This window comes from Leguminivora glycinivorella, chromosome 19 (assembly GCF_023078275.1).
Source record: "Leguminivora glycinivorella isolate SPB_JAAS2020 chromosome 19, LegGlyc_1.1, whole genome shotgun sequence".
NCBI lineage: Eukaryota > Metazoa > Arthropoda > Insecta > Lepidoptera > Tortricidae > Leguminivora > Leguminivora glycinivorella.
Window position 1 is genome coordinate 7,769,318 of NC_062989.1, and position 20,758 is coordinate 7,790,075.

The 20,758-nt window shown below is 40.7% G+C and overlaps 1 protein-coding gene across 1 annotated transcript; it reads left to right on the forward strand.

Annotated features, from left to right (window-relative positions):
* Nucleotides 1-6,311: 6,311 nt before the first annotated feature.
* On the forward strand, nucleotides 6,312-20,596 carry LOC125236399 (apyrase-like). Its single transcript, XM_048143188.1, has 11 exons — nucleotides 6,312-6,469; nucleotides 8,173-8,392; nucleotides 10,528-10,719; nucleotides 12,391-12,521; nucleotides 13,615-13,759; nucleotides 14,435-14,561; nucleotides 15,015-15,169; nucleotides 15,496-15,586; nucleotides 18,619-18,777; nucleotides 19,540-19,706; nucleotides 20,339-20,596. The coding sequence occupies exons 1-11, from the start codon at nucleotides 6,372-6,374 to the stop codon at nucleotides 20,462-20,464; spliced, it is 1,611 nt and encodes a 536-aa protein (XP_047999145.1). The 5' UTR covers nucleotides 6,312-6,371; the 3' UTR covers nucleotides 20,465-20,596.
* The last annotated feature ends 162 nt before the right edge of the window (nucleotides 20,597-20,758 follow it).

Here is a 20,758-nt window from a genome sequence, read left to right on the forward strand (position 1 = left end):
TCCCCGCCCGCTCCTCGCACCCCTGGCACTGGTGACTCGTATCGCGAACAAAATATACAAGATTGCTACTCTATAGGAGGTTCTCTGTGCTTAGGATCTACGGTCACGGACTTTAATTGTTGATCCACTTCTAGCTCGTTTTGTACTGGAACGTCATAGCTCAACTATGCTTAGTAGCTGTCCAGTATAAAATGGATCAACAATTAAAGTCCGTGACCGTACGAAGTTGCGTACCATACGGTCCTTTGGAACGCTTAGAACATGAGTTTTTGTACCCACAGCGCTAACTAACTAGCTTTGTGTAACTTTGAACGTAATGTGGCGTACGCTGTCGAAATGTTTATGACATAAATGATAAACGAAGTGATTCTATTAGTTCCCTCCTTCACTAAGCTAGCACTTGTTACTGATATGGTTGACTAGCCTATTTTAGAGTACACCTTAACACCAATCGACGCAACTATGCCTTTTCTAACACTGTACTACCAAAGAGTTAAAATAAAAAGTTGCGTATAGAGTCGCTAGATTGCCCCAACTCGTGTATTTTTAAAAGTTGCTACTATTTTGTTATGCTCTCTGGTCCTTAAAACTTTTGAATTATGAGAAGTACAAGATTTTTCATGCCACATCTTGGAGGGCGATCATAGACTACGAATTTGCTTAACATCAGGCGGACGGAATCAATGTGGTATTTAAAGTTCTAGCTAACAAATGGGTTCATGAAAAATAAAAGATCGTACATTTTCATATTTTCCATTTAAAAAATAACATCAAGTTCCTTAATAGCGTTGATTGAAAATAACTAATCGACTTTTGTACGAGATGTGGGTATTTCAAGTTTATATTTACATATGTATATTATGTAAAAATGGTAAATTAACAAATTATTTGTTGTGTTAAAGTATTGTTTAATTTTAATATGAAATATTTCAAGATTATTGCACGTTATACTTCAATTTAACACGTAGGCGAGTAAAGTTTTTGGTATTTTTTTGTAAAGTAGATGCGAACAAAAAAATGGGCTTTGACAAATTTATTATAATATTTCCTAAAAAACTTTTTGGCGTATCACTTCATTCAGGTGATTGGCAAGAAGTAGATTATGGTTAAGCCTTTGACCACTAAAGACGTCAACGACGCGCGCGGCTACAGTCTAATATCAACCTTTATGCATTGCCATAGGGTTCACGATAGTGTGGTGTTAAAATATATATACATGCAAACGTTTTTCTAATACAAAAAAAAATTGAACTAAATCACAACGTTTAACTGTTCTTCCGTAAAAAATTGTAATTTATTTTTCTATTAACGTCTGTAACTTATTTTGTGAGCCAAATAAAAAAAAACATTGCGCAACTTATTGCCAATCATTTAATTGATGCCTAAGAATAGTCCTTAATATGTGAAAATTTTGAGAAATTTCAAAAGTTTTGTACTTTGATATCCCGATGCCCAACGAAACTAAAAATTGCATTTGAGTTTATAGACATATAATGTTTTACAGTGGGTAGAAATAAAAGACATACTAGTGTGATATGTGTAATATTCTGCCATGAAAGGATATGTTCCTTTTATAACATTTTGTTTGTATATCTCTTACTATAAACTGAAGTGATACTAACCTGCGATTTATTTGTCGAAATATTATTTTATTTAAAATAATGTTAGTCACTTAGTATTAAACTTAATAAATGTTAATGAATGTTATTATATACTAATTAAGATTTCAAGTGCCTTCTTGTTCACAGTAGACGCTTTTGTGTATTCGAGCATTGTTTCCATTATTATCGATTAAAATTTCATCCTTGTAGCGTTCTAGAATCAGAAATAAATTAAAGGCAACGATTTAAAAGAATGCATTTATCTATAAAAAGCGCGATATCGACTAAAACTTTCCTGCGAAAGATGCGCTTTTAAAAACTAAGGATCCATTGTGTCATGTCCATAGCTTAGAGTAACTTGTGCGTTTCGGAATCAACTAATCTAAACGTTGAAAACCGTTTTTACAGGATTAAACTGTTACTCAAGAACAACTGACCTCGCAAGTAAACTCTTAAAATGAAATAACGCTGATAATTTTGCCATAATAGGTAGCGACCGAATAAGTTCTTCAAACATTAGCTGTCTCAGACACACATCATCAATGGATTTTGCAGAAAACCAATTTAAAAACTTTCAACGGTTTTATCAAAAACGCGCGCAGTTACATGTGAGCATAACTAATTAACTACCCGTACATAAAGTCAAAAATATAGCATAAGAAATATAATAAATAATATTCAAGCACTTGGACCAAACATGAAATAAAATAATAATAGCTTTTGATATGTATGTATAATGCTTTTATCAATTAATAAGTCAGTATTAATGCCCTCTGAATTCTAAACAATAATACAAAATAGAAATAATGGATTTTTTTATATTCCTTTGAATTTTTTTAAGAGGTGTAGTTGATATCTAAACATTGTGTATGTGTGCTTCAACTTCTTTACTGAAAAAGAAAACGGTTGCCCGGTAGCGGGAAAGTTATTTTTCCCCTCACTAGCTCGGAAATACGGGTTTTGTCCTTTAATACCAGCGGGTAAAAACGCATTTTATCCACTAGTGGGGTAAAGTAATTTGACCTTGAATAAAGTCAAATTAACTGCTTTAAAGTTGATAAAAGAAGGTGAATCTAGTAATAAAGATGATTTACCACCTGTGGAACTACTGGATGCAGTGATAAACGCATTTTTTGCGTTGTAGTTTCCTCGCTATAGTGAGGGGAAAAGTTTTGTGTTACACTCGGGTGCAAATGTATTTTACTTCTCGTGTGTTAAAAAACTCGCAAGTTCAGGATTCTATTCTCGAACCACTCGCTTCGCTCGCGGTTCAACTATAGAATCCTTTCACTTGCTCGTTTTTCAATTCCACACTCGGCGTTAAAATACAACTTTGCCCCCTTGTATAACAAATAACTATTCTGGCTTCCGGCCGGAAAGCGTCAAATTTCAAGCCGCTGAGCTAAAATAGTATACACACCTTGGCCAGTAAATAAGAAAGCGTCAGATCACATGTTTGTTGACCTCGACTTCGCCTCGGCCGACAATTACATGTGATTTGAGGCATTTCTTACTTACGTATGCAATCTACTATTACATAAATCTAATGTAAAATTATTTCTGTATGTACATTATTTTGCAATTTGGAATTAACTACACTTATTCGATCTCTAGGTACAATATGTATTGAATATTTTAGATCAATGTTTTTATGTCTTAGGATTAGTTGTTACATATTAAATAAATGTTTAGATATTTAAAGATAACAAGAACTTAGTTTTATTTAACACCTCCTTAACGCACAATTGTTTGCACCATACCACGGTAAAATGAGCATTCTAATACAATCGACTAAGCCCTAAAAAGCTTTGTGTTGTGTGTGTTGGATTAAGCTAAGAGCAAATTAGGTGACGCGGCTGGCGACCGCGCCTGTCAAGTGTGCGCACTCTTAAAATATCCAGTGCGCCAGATGACGTCCGTGCGCTCAAAGCCATGTCCACGTCTTACGTCCGGTAGTTTACACAGTTCAGTGTATATTCTTACAGTCCTAGGACCTAGGATTTATAACGCGCTTCCAGTCGATGTTGTCAACTCAGCCAGTGACACAATATTCAAAAATAAACTAAAACTTTTTTTAATAAAGATGGCTTACTACTCGATTGACGAATACATACCAGGAAATCATTGATCCACATAGTAGGTATATAAATAAATAAAATAATAATAATGCAATCACTGTACCTTCTGATACATAATAATTAATAACGATATAATTTTGTAAATATTTATTAATATGTACCTTTTCTAAGATGTTGACATGTAAAATTGTTTTTACCAATAAAAATTCTGATTCTGATTCATTATCTAGATCGCGGCAGTGGACGGCGTCCGCCGGGCGCGTCCCATAATTTGTTCCTATTTTTATTGAAAAGCTGAATATAACCTCGTCCTGAAGAACTGGCCTCTATTAATGTAGGCACCTTAACTGATAAATATGATAATTTAAAGTTGCATATCAATATAATTAACAAGCGATAAACGGTACACCAAAATAAGCGATAAGCCGAATCTAATCTGCTCTTAAATCGTCTGAATCGTAATAGGTACACTCAGGACCGGATTTCCCCTAAGTATGTTTCACATTATCCGATCCGATATCCAATGTAGAACCGATATCCTATGTATTGAAGCCGCCATATGTTACATTTTGCCGTTAATATCCTTCGTACATCCGGTATCGGATAGGATAATGTGAATTTGTGAAAACTGTCAGGCCCACAAGGCTCGGGCCTTAGGGCGTTTTCACATTATCCGATCCGATATCGGATGTAGGAAGAATTTCTAAATTTTTGCTTAAATATATGGGATATCGGTCCTACATCCGATATCGGATCGGATAATGTAAAACGCACTTAGGGGCGAAGAAACCTCGCAATAATAAGAAATGACCATACCAAGTGCCTGGGCAACTAGATCTCAAAATCCAGGCCTGTCAGCATAGCCGACGTGACAATCGTTGATGCTACATGGCGATCGAAAGGTAACTGGCTTTCTTGCACGTTGCGCTAATACGTACGGAAGAGAGAGAGAGGTACGACGCCATGCGCGGATCCACCCTTGTACGACAGAGAGCGTAAGCGATTGTGACGTCGGCTATCATAGCTTCACCATCATCATCATATCAGCCATTTATCGCCCTCTGCTGAGCATAGGCATCTCTTCTAGTACGCCACTTGTCCCGGTCCTGAGCTAGTCTAGCTTAACTATGGTTAACTCTGAAATGTCCAGTAATAATTGAGCTACTAGAAGTGGATCAACAATTACTCCGTGACCGTACCTACAATGTACACACTTCAGTTCAGGTATCGTGACCTTAAAGGACATTTAATTTTCATATCTATACGCAATACATATGTTCCGTTATCTATTATCGTTATTCAGAAGGCTAATACTTATTCAAAGATATAAAAAACCATTCCCGCACTCATGCTTTAGTTTAATAATGATTAATGAAACTATATCAGGGTACGTAGCCGAATGGCACAAACGCTCACGAAACGAAACGCTCATAGATATCTATCTCTGTCGCTCGTGCGTATTGGCGCGGCAGAGCCAGACAACCTTTCGCGGCGTTTCGTTTCGCATCGCAGAAATGCCATTCGGCTACGGCACCAGGTTGATTTATAGTATCGTCGCTGTGTTTGTAAAATTTATGAACTACTTATGTAGATAATTATGTGTTTACCATGAATAAATTATTGAATCTGAATCTGAATCTTTACACCTTTAAATTCCGTCATGTTCTTGAATTTGAAAAACTAAAATGAAACCTTAAAATACTTTTCCTTCCTGAAAACTTGTTAGATATCGTATTTGCTAGTACGACGCCGTCGGCGCATAAGCGCGCATTTTCAAGGGTTTAAAATGCTAATTACTGGGTTCTACAAAAAGCGAGGCAAGCCGCGACGTAATGTGAACGCTCGGCAATCGTTCAAGAAAAAGCAGCGCGCGTTGTCCTCAGCCGAACGTCTTGCCTCGGCTGAGGCACGTCTAAGTTGGACATTTGCCGCGCGACGTTCGTTTCACTGTGTAGATCCGCCTACTACATAAATGTGATTTCGCCTCTGGCATAACTGTCAGCAAAGCTGTACCTTTACAGGAACTGTGTACCCATTATGTACCGATTTGCTCAAATTAGCTCTACCTACTTATCACAAGCAATTTACCGCACATCTGAGTCTCTAAGCGGCGACTGCCAATTGATATAATTGCAGTATTGTATTCTCTGTCAAACACTCTTTACTATGCTCGCAACACTATTACCACTTGCCACCATTGGCGAATGCTATTGCTCCAAGGACCTAAAGAAGCGAATCGGATGCATAATAGAAAAAAATGGCGTGAGGCCGGCGAAAGGGTTCTGCTAGATGCGTTATAACTACTACGTCAGGTAGGTTGTATATGATTATGTACCATAACAATCACAAGACGCACACAGGAGCACAACAAGATCTTAAAGAAAAGGGGTTTAAAATACTAAAGATCTGTTGGACATAGCCGAAATGACAATCATTGACGCTAGACGCCGAACGAAACGCAGTCTGGCTCTGTCGCGCCAATGCGGAAGAGCAATAGAGATAGCTAACGATAACGATATTGGTAAGCGTTTGTGTATTTGGCTTTGTACCCTGAACCAAGATTCAGAACTATTTTATCACTTTAATACATCGTCATTTGTTTATCTTCATGAAATAAGGCACATTCGTTTTATCTCCGATACGACGAGGATTACCGGTAGTTGCGGGCCGATGGCCGAGTGTTGACGTCGCGATGAACCTGGTTGTGTGGGCGTGTCTGCTGGCGGCCGTGGCGGCGCAGGAGGGATTGTACGAACTCAATATTATACACTTCAATGATTTCCATGCACAGTGAGTACTATTTTTCTTAAATTAAGCGCTAGGATAAGTAAATAAATGCGGGAATATGCTTGACTTGTTAGGTAGTTTTCCTGATCTGAACAGGGCCAAGGAACAACAATGTCTTCTAACAAAGCCCACTCTACTGTTGATGTTGTCTCAGTTCAGTGCACTTATTTTGATACTTTGTCTGACCTGGGCCATTTTTTTTCAAAGTTTTCCACATAGCTGGGCATTAACTCGTTAATCCGTTAATCGTTAATTAACGAAGTTAACATTTTGATTAACGGATTAACTTTTAAGTTAACTTTAAAAAATGTTAACGGATTCGTTAACTTCCGTTAAATGTCTTCGAGTCCGTTAATCGTTAATCTAGTTCCGCACGCGCCGAGTAAAACTTGCTCTAACCGCTACTGTAAAAGGCCGGAGTGCGGCGAAACCTAGGATTTTCCCGAAAATTCACAGTCTACATATCAATTGGTGCCTTTGGATCACTTGTTCGAGACCTGCTAAAGTTTATTAGTCCTACTGCACCCATCACTAACCGCGAAACAGAATGTAAACCATCAGGCACGACGCATGGCACATAAATCGCGCAACCGACGCATCAAGCCAGAGTTCGGCGGACCTCGCTATCTACCAAGTTACCGTGGATCGTGAAGCTGGGATTTTTCAAGAGATTTTGGCGATCTTCGGTCATTTACAGTAACATAATAAACTTACCCAAAAACTTAATAGTTAATAACTGATGCAACTAGCTACAGTAAAATATTTTTTTATCACGATTAACGGATTATCGATTAACTTTAACTTCCGTTAAATTTGTTGAAATGTATCACTTTAACGATTAACGAAGTTAACTTTTATAGTAACGCATTAACGATTATCGAAGTTAACTATTTGATTAACGGTGCCCAGCTATGGTTTTCCACCAGTGTTTTTTTTGGATTTGGACATTTTTATGTGGTTTCCACTCAGAATCGCGAGCTCTTTCAACCCTAATAAGAGAAAAAAAGTGTCCCAAGGTTTTTTTCCCATTCCTTTACCATTTTTTCATACATTTTGTATGGTGGTAAGGGAATGGACGGTTTGAAAAATATATGGAAAATTGGGACATTTTTTGTCTCCTCAATCAAAAGACCTCGCGATTCTGAAATACCAATGTAACAAAAAATGTGGGGTGGACAACTATGAAAAAAATGGCCCACCTCCGCCAAAATTCTAATTTTAGTCCCTCGGGCACAACATGCAGCCCATCTGACACCTGTATCGAAAACTACGCGCTTCTGTATTCAGAGGGGTTACCATGACGTGCTAAAGCCGTTCAGTTTAGGTTGAGAGAGAGGGACGGAGCTATGTAACTGCTATAGCTGTGTCCCTTTCTCTCAACCTAAACTGAACGTCTTTAGTACGTCATGGTAACCCCCCAGGAGGCGCGAGCCTATCTATTTATTTATTTTTATTAATCAAAAAGTAACACAGCATTACAGTTTACACCAAGGCACTGTGAAACTACAAAATACAAAACAAGACTTACAAAAAAATAATACTAAAGACATACAAAAAATAAACAAATTAAACATTAGATTTGGGCGACGACGTAACAGCGTGGTATCTAGAATAATATGCTCAGTAACATTTATATTCTCTTGAAAACTTTTCCATCCTTTTGCTATCTAAGGACTGTTCTAATTATATTCTACTGACCATTCTAGCTTCGAAGAAATCAGTCCCTCTGGCACAATATGCAGCCCAACGGACACCTGCATCGGGGGCTACGCGCGTCTCTACACAGCCATTCGCTTGGCGCGAGAGGCCGAGCCTGACTCCCTGGTTCTGAACGGAGGGGACACCTTCCAGGGCACTATTTGGTACAACTTCCTGCGGTGGAACGTATCGCAGCACTTCATGAACCTGCTGCCGCATGACGCTCACGTGTGTATCAATATTTACCTACATATAAGATCGTTTGTTAGCTAATATAGCGGAGGCATACAGGTATTCGAAAGACGCGAGAGGCGGAGGACTTGAATAGAATAGACGTTTATTCGTGAACACAGGTAAGACAAAATACACATAATAACAACAAGACAGAAAGGAATGAAGTGCCACGAAATGGCCTCATCTCAGCGTGTTGCTGGTGACTTCCAGGCTCCAGCGCTGATCTTCCGATGATACCATCAAGTGAGAAAGATTCACGGAGGGTAACAAACAGAAGAAATAAAAACACATACAAGAACGTGCTGATTCTGATTCTGAACGGAGGGGACACCTTCCAGGTCACTATTTGGTACAACTTCCTGCAGTGGAACGTCTCGTAGCACTTCATGAATCTGCTGCCATATGTGCATATCGCTCGGGTGAGTTGGTTGCCATTGTACCTACCTAATAGATAAAATGTTTTTGTCCACTCCTACTCACGATAGCTAGTGAACACCTTCAATCCGCGTAGATGAAAACCGCTTCTATGTAAAATAAAATGACCCAATAATGCACCTAAAGTGACATGGTTGGGAATTGTTGGTTGGAAAGATAAATAGAATGCAATCATAACAAAGATTACCATAAACGCGTGATTTCATAATAAAAATCAGCATAACAATTAGTGTAGGTATACCGGCCAAATGTCCTACTATGTAAATATCATCATGATTGTGTCATTCACGATGATGTGTAGATTTGTTAAATACTTATAAAATTCTGGTAAAGTAAAAGTACACGTCTCCGTGAATGAATCCGGAAATAAAAACTTGTATACTTATCTTAAAATTGCACGGAAACGACAGTTATGTTGTAGATCACTCTTCCGTACTTACTATCTATCTATTTGTATGTCATTAGCCGGGTCCACACAGAGCAAGGCGCGTCGCGTGGCATTTTCCGCGGGAAACGTGCTACGTAGTAGTGCCCCGGCCGAGGCAGTGCCTGCGTTTTGCTCAACCGAGAAACTTTCCTCCGCCAAGACACGTCTACATTGGACGATGCCGCACGAGCACATTGCCTCGCGGCCTGCCTCGTACCGTGTGGACCCAGCTATTAACTATTGCATGCCCGTCTTATGCATGAAGGTTCAATAAGATATAGGCACAAAAAATAACAAAGAGCACATACTTATCAAACTTATCACCTGTTATCCGACTTCATTTGCCTATCAAAAATGTCGCAAATAAATTGATTTGACAACCTGATTAATTTGGTCTGTGTGAGATATAAAGAAGTTATTATGTTGACTGATTGATTGATAAGTACGTATGAGTGGTATATGGCTTAAACTATTCGGATAAATATTTTTATCGGAACGTTTTTATTGCGATAATCTTACAGGAATGAACGCGGAAAAGGTTATCAGGATATTAAGAAGGTAATCGCTGCTTACCTCAATTGCGATTGTTTATATTAGAAAAAAATATGTTTAACAAGTAGAAGTGTTTGCATTATAATTGAAATTACCGCCTTGGCCCTTGTGTGAGACTTGAACCATATACTATGCCATTGACCTCTAGGTATGTTGGAAAAATTTGCTGATTATGGATGAGGTATCTCAGATAGCAGAGCGCTGGAGTGTCCAACCAGAGACCTCGAGTTAAAGTCTCACCCTTAGTGCGTTTTCACATTATCCGATCCGATATCGGATGTCGGAAGGATTTCAATAGAAAAAATCCAAGATGGCGCCTGTACTGTGTGGGATATCGGTCCAACATCCGATATCGGATCGGATAATGTGAAAACCTGAAAACGCACTTAGACTGATATAATCGTGTTACCAAGTGCTTATATACTAACCCCCTTATTCATAAACGTTCACTAAAGTTATCAAGCCGATAAAGTTCGTTTGTCTCTTTCTCTCACACCAATATGTCGAAAAGGGACAAACGAACTTTATCGGCTTGATAACTTTAGAGAACGTTTATGAATAAGGAGGTTAGAATTAGAGACGAAACGCCATGAAAAGTGAAAACATACATATTTCTGTATGATAATCATCTTTTTTTTTATTTTATACAATAACACAAAACTTTATAACATTGCTACTTTCAGCGTCATTTTGTTTAAATGTTCGTTTTGCCCAGGTGCTGGGAAATCACGAGTTCGACCATGGACCCGAAGGTCTGCTCCCATACCTGGAGCGTCTGAACGCTCCTATGTTGGGAGCGAATGTGAATACGACCTTCGAGCCTGAGCTGACGCCCTACGTGCACAACCATGTCGTGTTGGAGCGCAAAGGGCGAAGGATCGGCATCATTGGAGTGCTGTTGAGAACGGTTCGTATCTATCTAGTATTGCTATTATTTATATTCATATTGGTTTATTGCAGTCATGTACATGCATTATGTCTAGGACTTATGACTATGTTACATGGACCCGGGTAGGGTAAAGCATTTTAGTACATACTTATAACTAACACTATCTACTCGTAGTACAAATACATTTTGCTAACATGACATAAATTATTATATTATTCTATCAGTTCAATATTCAGTCATAGTAAAATTTATGTCAAACTTAAGTTTTAATCAGTATTATAATAATATAAATTATTTAAGTATACGTAGGTACAATAAATTTAGGTAATATCATAGATTGGCGTCGTTAAGAAATTCGTTCACGGTGTAGTAGCACTTATCAATTAGCAGCTTCTTTTAAAGGTAAGTAGTTGGATTTGTTTCTAGTTTAATTTTTTTGGGAATTTTGTTAAAAATATCTATAAAACGGGAATGAGGGCTGTTTCTATGCATGCGCGCGACTGTGGTATTGCTAGTCGGTTTTCGTGCCGCGTTTTCATGGTACGGTTTCACCTTATCCGTCTGGGTAACCACTAGTTTAACCATGGAACAGAGGGTGGGTTGAGCGAAAGTAGTAATGCTCTGTACCCTGCCTATGACTGGAGGACCTGGAACTACGAGTTACTCGCTGTCACTAGCCTGTATGTCATTTAGGAGAACATGAGTTTATGCTCTCGGGATAGCTAATAGAGTTTGTCGATGGAAGCGGAGTTCATGATAGTGATAAGGCGCACTTTTATTGAAATCAGACATACTTAGTATGGAAGGGGTAGGTGACGATATATACTCATACACATTACCCATCAGAATCTTTGTGCATCGGGCTCGAAGGGCTAATGCCCAGACCACAGAACTAGATTTGGATAGAAGAAACAAGTTCATCTATTATAGGGGCCGAGCGTGTCAGATTTTGTATTGAAGTTGTTATTTGCTTGTGATTTTAAATATGTCACAGGCCCTTGACTATTCATACTTTTTGTGTTGTTGCAGTTAAATATCACGTAACGAGGCATTTTTAATGTTTTTCTTGACTTCAACTTACAAAAATTTACGCCCGAAAGCTGCAAGCTGCGATTAAAGACGGACAACTCATTGGGTTTTACTGAGTTAATTTGACACGCTAAGTAGATACGCTTGCTTGATCTATGGTATATATGACATCTATGGCCCAGACCGTATCAACCTCGTAATGATTCAGTGCTTTTTGTGTTATTTATTTATTTATTTTATTTTTATGAATAGGTACAATAACATAATGCAGGCAAACAACATTGTAAATTATTCCTTACATTAGCAACTTACATATTACTTACATTACGATTACAATTGTACACAGCATTATAATAAAAAAACATTTTAGCGCTAAATACATTTTTCACAAATGAAAAGGTCGACAATAGTTGAGTTTAAAACAAAAAATACAATCAAATGTTAATCACTTACTTGTAAATTTCGGGATAATAAAACATTTTTGAACTTAGTCAAAGAACTATTCAAAATATCAATGTCCATATCTAAGTCATTGTACAAACGACACATTCTAAGGATAGGCGCATTGTTAGATATATTATTATTAGCTACCATGGGCAAGGTAAACATTTCTTATGCATTTAGTCTCTGACAATATTGAGACATTACACTTGATTTCAGTTCTCAGCGCCAATCGGCGGCGTAATAATGGAAGACGAGGTGGAAGCCGTGAACCGCGAGGCGGCCATCTTGGAGGAGCAAGGCGTTGACATCATCATCGTGCTGTCTCACTGTGGATACACTTCCGATTTGTAAGTAGATTAGTGGTATTGGACGAGCTGCGTCGCTACAGAGTGCAGGGAGGAGGGAGTTAGGGAGGATGTTCGAAAGGAAGGGAGGAAAGATAATGGAAAACGAGGTGCAAGCCGTTAACTGAGAAGCGGCCATCTTGGAGGAGCAAGGCGTTGACATCATCATCGTGCTGTCTCACTGTGGATACACTTCCGATTTGTAAGTAGATTAGTGGTATTGGACGAGCTGCGTCGCTACAGAGTGCAGGGAGGAGGGAGTTAGGGAGGATGTTCGAAAGGAAGGGAGGAAAGATAATGGAAAACGAGGTGCAAGCCGTTAACTGAGAAGCGGCCATCTTGGAGGAGCAAGGCGTTGACATCATCATCGTGCTGTCTCACTGTGGATACACTTCCGATTTGTAAGTAAATTAGTGGTATTGGAGGAGCTGCGTCGCTACAGAGTGCAGGCAGGAGGGAGTTAGGGAGGATGTTCGAAAGGAAGGGAGGAAAGGTAATGGAAAACGAGGTGCAAGCCGTTAATCGTGAAGCGGCCAACTTGGAGGAGCAAGGTCTTGACATCATTATCGTGCTGTCTCAATGTTGCCACACTTCTGATTTGTAAGTAGATAGTGAATAACGTACAGTTACTATCACTAGCAGCACATAATACTAGTAATCCCGATGGTTGACATCTTGAGTAGGCCACTAATTAATGCACAACGCCACACACATTCTGCTCTCTTAGGGCCAGTTGCATCGACCACATTTGGCAGACATCATCGTCACGCAGCAGACGTCTATGGAACTTCCCATACAATACAATTTAACGAACGCTTTAACGGTGACAGACGGTTTGATGCAACCGGCCCTAAGTTTAAATTCGTTCACAGTGGAGTTAATGACGTCACGGTACTGACTGTATTGATTCGAATTTTGATTTCCAGGCGAATGGCGGCGGAGATATCGTCTTCCGTGGATATCATAGTGGGCGCGCACTCGCACACGTTGCTCTACAACGGAGATTCCCCGAATGGTGACTCTGTGGGTGGGGACTACCCCACACCTGTGGTTAGGAGTGATGGACACCGGGTGAGGACTATGTGATGATTTCCAGGCGAATGGCGGCGGAGATATCGTCTTCCGTGGACATCATAGTGGGCGCGCACTCGCACACGTTGCTCTACAACGGAGATTCCCCGAATGGTGACTCTGTGGGTGGGGACTACCCCACACCTGTGGTTAGGAGTGATGGACACCGGGTGAGGACTATGTGATGATTTCCAGGCGAATGGCGGCGGAGATATCATCCGTCGACATCATAGTGGGCGCTCACTCGCACACGTTGCTGTACAATGGGGATTCCCCGAATGGTGACTCTGTGGGTGGGGACTACCCCACACCTGTGGTTAGGAGTGATGGACATCGGGTGAGAACTATGAGGATTTTTTTACGGTGCATATTTCTTTATAATGAAATTTATCTTTAGCTGTAAGTGCGTAGAACAGTTCCAAGCAGATATTAAAATAAACCCTTTAAGTTAAAACTCACGGAGTTTGTTATACCTGGGTGCGTAGCCGAATGGCACAAACGCTCACGAAACGAAACGCTAGTAGATATCTATCTCTATCGCTCTTGCATATTGGCGCGACAGAGCCCGACTAACTGGCGCGTTTCGTTTTCGTTTGGCGTCGGAGAAATGCCATTCGGCTACGGGGCCAGATGTGTTATTTATGACGAAATATCAGATTGGTCGAACATTTTAATTTAATTTAAACTTAATTGAATAAAAACTGTGTTAATTGACTATGAACCGCAGAACCGCCTGCTCCCAATTTCTACATCTACTTGGGCATTCTAGCGCTTCGAACATACATACAATCAAATAGGAACTTATATTAATTATTGATAATTTTAATAAAGCATTGTCTCGGTAGATCCTGGTGGTCCAAGCGTCGTGCTACACGCGGTACCTGGGTAACATCAAGCTGTTCATCGACGATGCCGGCATCATCCAAGGCTGGGAGGGGCTGCCTATCTTCCTGGGAACGTCTATCGTGCAAGGTACTTAAAGAAGCAAATATTAACGTATTTTGTTTTTGATGCCTACTAAAGTTAAGAAAAATGTTCTTTACTCATGTTTGTGGTTTTATCATGGTCAGACGCCAGGCCACAAATATTTTCAAGCCATTTCTCCGAGCGGTTCAACCGCTTTGACTTCGGTGGCAACATTTTTAAGTAAATGACTGAAATTTTATCAATTACGTAGAAGGCGGATATATACCAGAAACGAAGAAAACTCATGCTAATAATGCTGCCACCGAAGTCTAAAGTGATTGGTCGCTCGGGAAAATGCCCTTCAGCATCTTATGACCCTGACGACGATGCTTCGTAGAGAGAAGAGGCAGTTATTGTAACGTTGCGGTTTAGCAATGTAATAGCATTTCTTAGCATGAATTTGCGCAAAGAGACGCCAGCTACTACTACTTATATAATATCTCAGTTCTATCTTTGCAGACCCTCAAATGATGGCGGAACTAGAGCCATGGCGAGCTGAAGTGGACGCCGTGGGTAAAGAAGTGTTAGGTCGCTTGCTGACTCCCCTCAGCCGATCTTGCTACTCTCGGGAGTGCAACATCGGCAGCTGGGCCTGCGACGGTTTCCTCCAGCAGGTGAGAAAGACATGTCATATCCCAGTCGCTAACACACCAAATCGCTTGATAAACTCAGGAGATTGATCACAAACACTGCACGCTTGGCTCGCTTGGTTCGTGTTCTCGTACAGCGCTGTTCCTGACATTATGATGCCCATATGCCACGTCTTCACGAAAATTTATCTTGTCTCCGGCGCTATCAAATGGTATGGGCTTGTGATGGTCTGATCTTACCTAGGTAATGGTGCTTGCACAAATATGCGAATAACTGGCTCTTCCAACTACATACCTAATTATATGGTATTTTTGAAATGTTTAATAATTGTAAATATAATGTATTACAGTTAATGGAGCGCGCTCCGTCCGGGTCGTGGGCCGAAGCGCATGTCTGTTTGATCAACGCTGGCGGTCTGCGGGCCGCCATTGATCGTGGCGGTAAGTATACATAGAATATAATAGTACAATCGTACAGAAAATAAGCTTTATACCAATCCGAAGTTTGACAGCGATTCAAGGAATCGTGTTCTCTCTTTCTAAGTAAAGCGTGCCAAGCGTGGCGCTATCCCTTTCGACTTTAGGGTAGTCAAAACAGAAATAAGTAGGATCTTATTTGTGGTGCTGTTCGCAAAGGGACCTCAAGGTGTTTCTTGATAGATAGTTATTAACAAAGCAATGCGAGTCGATCGGAACCAAGTTCGCTTAAGAAAACAAATGTACCTCAGTGTACTAGTTTCTAATGGGTCGGCAACGCGCATGTGACAACCCTTGAGTTGCAGGCGTCCATAGGTTAGGGTGACCGCTTTCCATCAGGCGGACAGTATACCTGTTTGCCACCGACGTGGTATAAAAAAATTGGTTGTCTGTAAAGTCGGTTTACGGACGGTAGTTTAACGTGATAACGTCAAACATTACAGTAGTATAGACAGGGGCGGTCAGAGTATAGCAAACGGGGCCCGTTCTGGGACTTTTTTCACGATTTTTTATTTATTTATTAAAAATACACAAAAGTTAACAGTATTTCACCAAAGCACTTATGTGGTAATATAATTATGTACATGTTAAATTGACATAAATAAAAGCAAACACACTTAAAAGTTAAACTATGGTTATTACATTACTTAATCACCTAAGGAGTGTAGAGTCTATGAACCTTAAGAGTTTTCTGTAAAACACACCAACACTATCAGCAAATATGTCAATATCGTCTGTCTCCAACATGATGCGGTTAAGAGCAGCTCGGGCTCGAGCGGTGCGCCGGCCGCCGCGAACAGGCGCCGCCGCCGCCGCGCCGGCACCGCGCCCGGCATGCCAACCACCACATTCGCTCTTGGCACTTGCAGCCCCATTCTCTCAAGCACGGATGCGTCATCTACTCTATGGTGAAACAGTTGGCGGTAATGCATAATATGCAGCAGTTTCCGTCTGGTTTCTAGAGTTTGAAGACCAACCATTCCTGGGTGGCTAGCCGAATGGCACAATCGCTCACGAAACGCTCACGAAACGAAGCGCTAGTAGATATCTATCTCTATCGCGCTTGCGTATTGGCGCGACAGAGCCAGCGGCGTATCGCTTTCGTTTGGCGTCGGAGAAATGCCATTCGGCTACGGGGCCTGTTACGAATAGAGATGGATACATATATGGGTAATACCCGTACAGTCGTTTGTAAATGTGCCTACATAACTTCCTCTGCACTCTTTCTAGTGATTTGCCAATAACTTTTGGTAATACTGGTGTGAGTAGATAGATAAAAAGCCTTTAACACAATTATCAGAAGTGAATACTTACAATCTTTCCTCAAAGCTCTTCGCTCCATCCATTTACCGCAATGATGGCAATGTTTGCCAAAGCAGAGATTTGGCTATGAAAAAACATACGTATATATATTATAATCCTTAAAAAATATATGTTTTACTATAATAGAAAGTAATATTGCAAATACTTACAATTTTTGGCATTGTATGACCATTTCAATTTTCAAATAAAACCTTAGACCTATATATAGGGACCCGACATGTTGTTCTATGCCATAGATTTATATATATTAAGCTAGATTGAGTTGTTAAGCCAAAAACTTTTACTAGTCTGACAAGAACGCCTTTCTGCGCCGGTGATAAAGTTCAATTTAGTATGGCAAAAAAGTGTGAGCTCAGTCCCTATTGTACCATGTTTAGCGGCCCAAATGTCATTGTCAGTGAGTTCCAAAGACAGGGGACAGCGGAATCACATTTTTTGCCATACTAAATTGAACCTTATTACTGAGACAAAAAGGTGACCGTTTTCGCTATTCTGAACTATCGAAAACGGTCCACATGAGAGGGCATTGTTTGGGCTGGTGTCCCTCTCGCACGTGTGGCCAGTGTTAATGAGCCATAATAGTAGTATTTATATATATTACCTGACTTTATAACTTCTTATATTATTTTAGTGTTATATTCAAACTAGGGTTTCGATATATTTCAAAGAATTGGAAAATAATTACAATGTAATTATTTTGATGCCAATAAATCAAAGATTTGTATAATTAAAAACGACGTTCACTGAATAATGTTGACATTGTCAGTAAGTGCGAGAGGGACACCAGCCCAAACAATGACCTCTCATGTGGACACACTTTTTGACCTAACTACACAATCTAGTTTAATAATTCTAAATCTATGATGAGTTCAGACGGGATATGTTCTGTAAAAAGTCGTATAAATTAAAATAATTAATTTTGTCGAGAACAACACACGGGCGCGCCATCTGTCCCAGCTGTGGTGCTTTACTCAGGCCACACGCTATAACCATACCGAGCGCATCGATCAGCCGCTTAGTTCCAACGCGCGCCAATAGATGGCGCAAAAGCTATATTGCGAAACGGGACAATGACGTCATCTTTTTCGTGCATGCTGCCCGTAGTAACGAGTTATTAGACGTTATCACGTCAAAAAAGTGTTCATCACACAAAAAAATGCCCTTTCCGTGGTTCGAACTCAGGACCATAGTTTCACATACAGAGTTACTAGTTACCCACTGACCTGTAGCCCGTTTCTCGATAGGTACAAGCCTTGTATTACAAGTGTGTTTCCATGACAACCCATATGATTTGACAGTTCGCGCACTTGTAATACAAGGCTTGTACATACCTTTCGAGAAACGGGCCCCAGACCACTTAATTTTTAACAAGCAGAAACGTCTGCTAACGATTCTAAACATTTTTATATTAAAGGAAAAAACAAGACGTAATAGTCTGTCGGTAGATGGCGTTAGACGTCACCCCAAGACGTGTGTACATAAGGAAAGGCATGGAAAGATTTGCGATGTCCGGCGTGGCTTCCGTAGCTCAATTGGTTAAGAGCATTGCACGGATTGCAAAAAGGGTGCGGGTTCAAGTCCCGCCGGAAGCGTAAATTTTTCCAAAAATGCCCAGACCACTTGTCAAGTAGATCGAAAACATTTTTATTTACGAGTATATATCTCGTTTACAGAGGTGACGACAGAGGGCCTTCTGATGGCGATACCGTTCGAGAACTACGTCCAGGTGTATGATCTGAAGGGAGAGTATCTGCTGGAAGCGCTGGAATTCTCCGTGGGTGTCTTCATGGAGCCTGGGAACTTCTATAGTGGACGTATGCTGCAAATCGGAGGTGGGTTGTAAATTATAAGCTAAATAAGTAAATATGCCATTTGAAAGTCTTAAGTGTCCCGCCTAAAAAGAAAGTATCTGCTGGAAACGCTGGAATTCTCTGTAATTGAAGCCTGGGAACTTCTAGTTGGACGCATGCTGCAATGAAGAACCTTTTTTTGTCTATTGAGAATATCTAACATGTGTACGAGAGTTCTCTGTTGGAAAATATGACAATAGGACTAGTAGACTATAACAGCCGTTGTTGATAATGAGTGTACCTGAAACTATGTCGTCACTAGGCTTGTGTACTAATAGTACAAAATACACGATTCCCTGCACTGTACTAGATCGAACTACTCCCAAATTTTTCCTCTCTCTAGTACATTTAGTACACTCACACACGCGCAACAGAATGGGAACGAAAGAAGCGAAGAGCTGAGAAGTGACAATGACAGCAAAGCGATCCGTGTGACCCGACCGCAACCGAACTAGAACCGACTGACTCGGACCGAGAGCGCGCGAGAACGGCCAATTAGCTCTCGGCTACTACCAGCGAGCGTTACTGTACGCCATTGCACAATTTGTCTCTCGCTCTCTCGGTGTACAGTAGTACTAAATGTCCTAAAAGAACGAACTAGTACACTTAGGAGATCATACTAGTTGGGAGCAATCTTTTCAGTGAACGAGCACAACTCTAGTCGTCACCAGCTCAACGCTAGCATAGTGCAGCTCTCATATAAAATTGTCATATACCATATCAAACCCCTAACATCATTTCCAGGTCTCCGTGTGGTCTACAACGCGTCAGCCCCCGTCAACTCGCGGGTGGTGTCAGCCTCAGTGCGCTGTACCGACTGTTCGGTGCCGCGGTACCTCCCGCTAGACCCCAGCGCCACCTATCGAGTGGTCACGCAGAACTACATCGGCGACGGCGGCAGCGGCTACACGGTAAACTCATCATAGAATCTTCTGACAAAAACGTAGTAATGTCTGACTGTGTTCATCATCATCATATCAGCAATTTGCCGCCTATTTTCGCAACCAAAAACCCATCTGGTAGACACTCGTGAACTTCGCTGAGATGCCGGAAAACCCTGCTGGGCGAGTTCTTGCCCCACAAGTAGGGATGTTACGAATATTTGCATTCGCATTCGCATATGCGAAAGATTCGCATTCTTTCAAACATTTGCATTGACATTCGCATTCGCTTCAAACGATGCGAATGTTTTGCGAATGCGAATGTGTGGTGCAAGTCGCAGCTTGTTCCTCGCCCGCGCCGGCCGCTCCAATTGCTACTTGTCGATAGATAGGTCAAATTCGGACGGCGTGAAGTTCGTACTCGGCATTTTGACCAATAGTAAGCATTTTAAATTTTTTACCTAGCGGTTTTTTATGAAATTCAGCGATATTCGCATTCGCATCCGCACATTCGCATTCTGAATATTCGCATTCGCATTCGCGAATGTGACTTATGCGACATTCGTGACATCCCTACCCACAAGCCGGCGGTTATAAAACTTACCGGTTTCTGAAGTATAGCGCCATTTTTTGTCTGGTAGTGAATGTGTTAAAAATTTCAGATGCTGTCTTCAAACCGCGAGAACCTGGAGAACCTGCAGCTGGACTACGTGATGCTGCAGCAATACCTGCGGCACCAGGGCGCCGTGCTGCGCGACCTGGACGGCCGCATCGAGATCGTCTTCTAGAACTAACTGCTAATTTTATTGTAATATAATGTACAGCGGGGCAAATCGCGACTGAGGGACATTATGGCATTCTGTTTAGTCCGTCAGTAAGATTGTCCAAAAATACTGAACACATATTTTTCGCTTTTTCTAATTAATGAAAAAATACAAAGATATAGAGCATCAAAGTTCCGGAGTGGGGGCTTGTGACGTCACTTCTAAGTAAAAATTGTACCTAGGTGACGTCACGCGAAACTTCAACGCACTGTACCGTCGTCATTTTTCGTTTACGAGAAAAAAGAAAAAATACGTGTC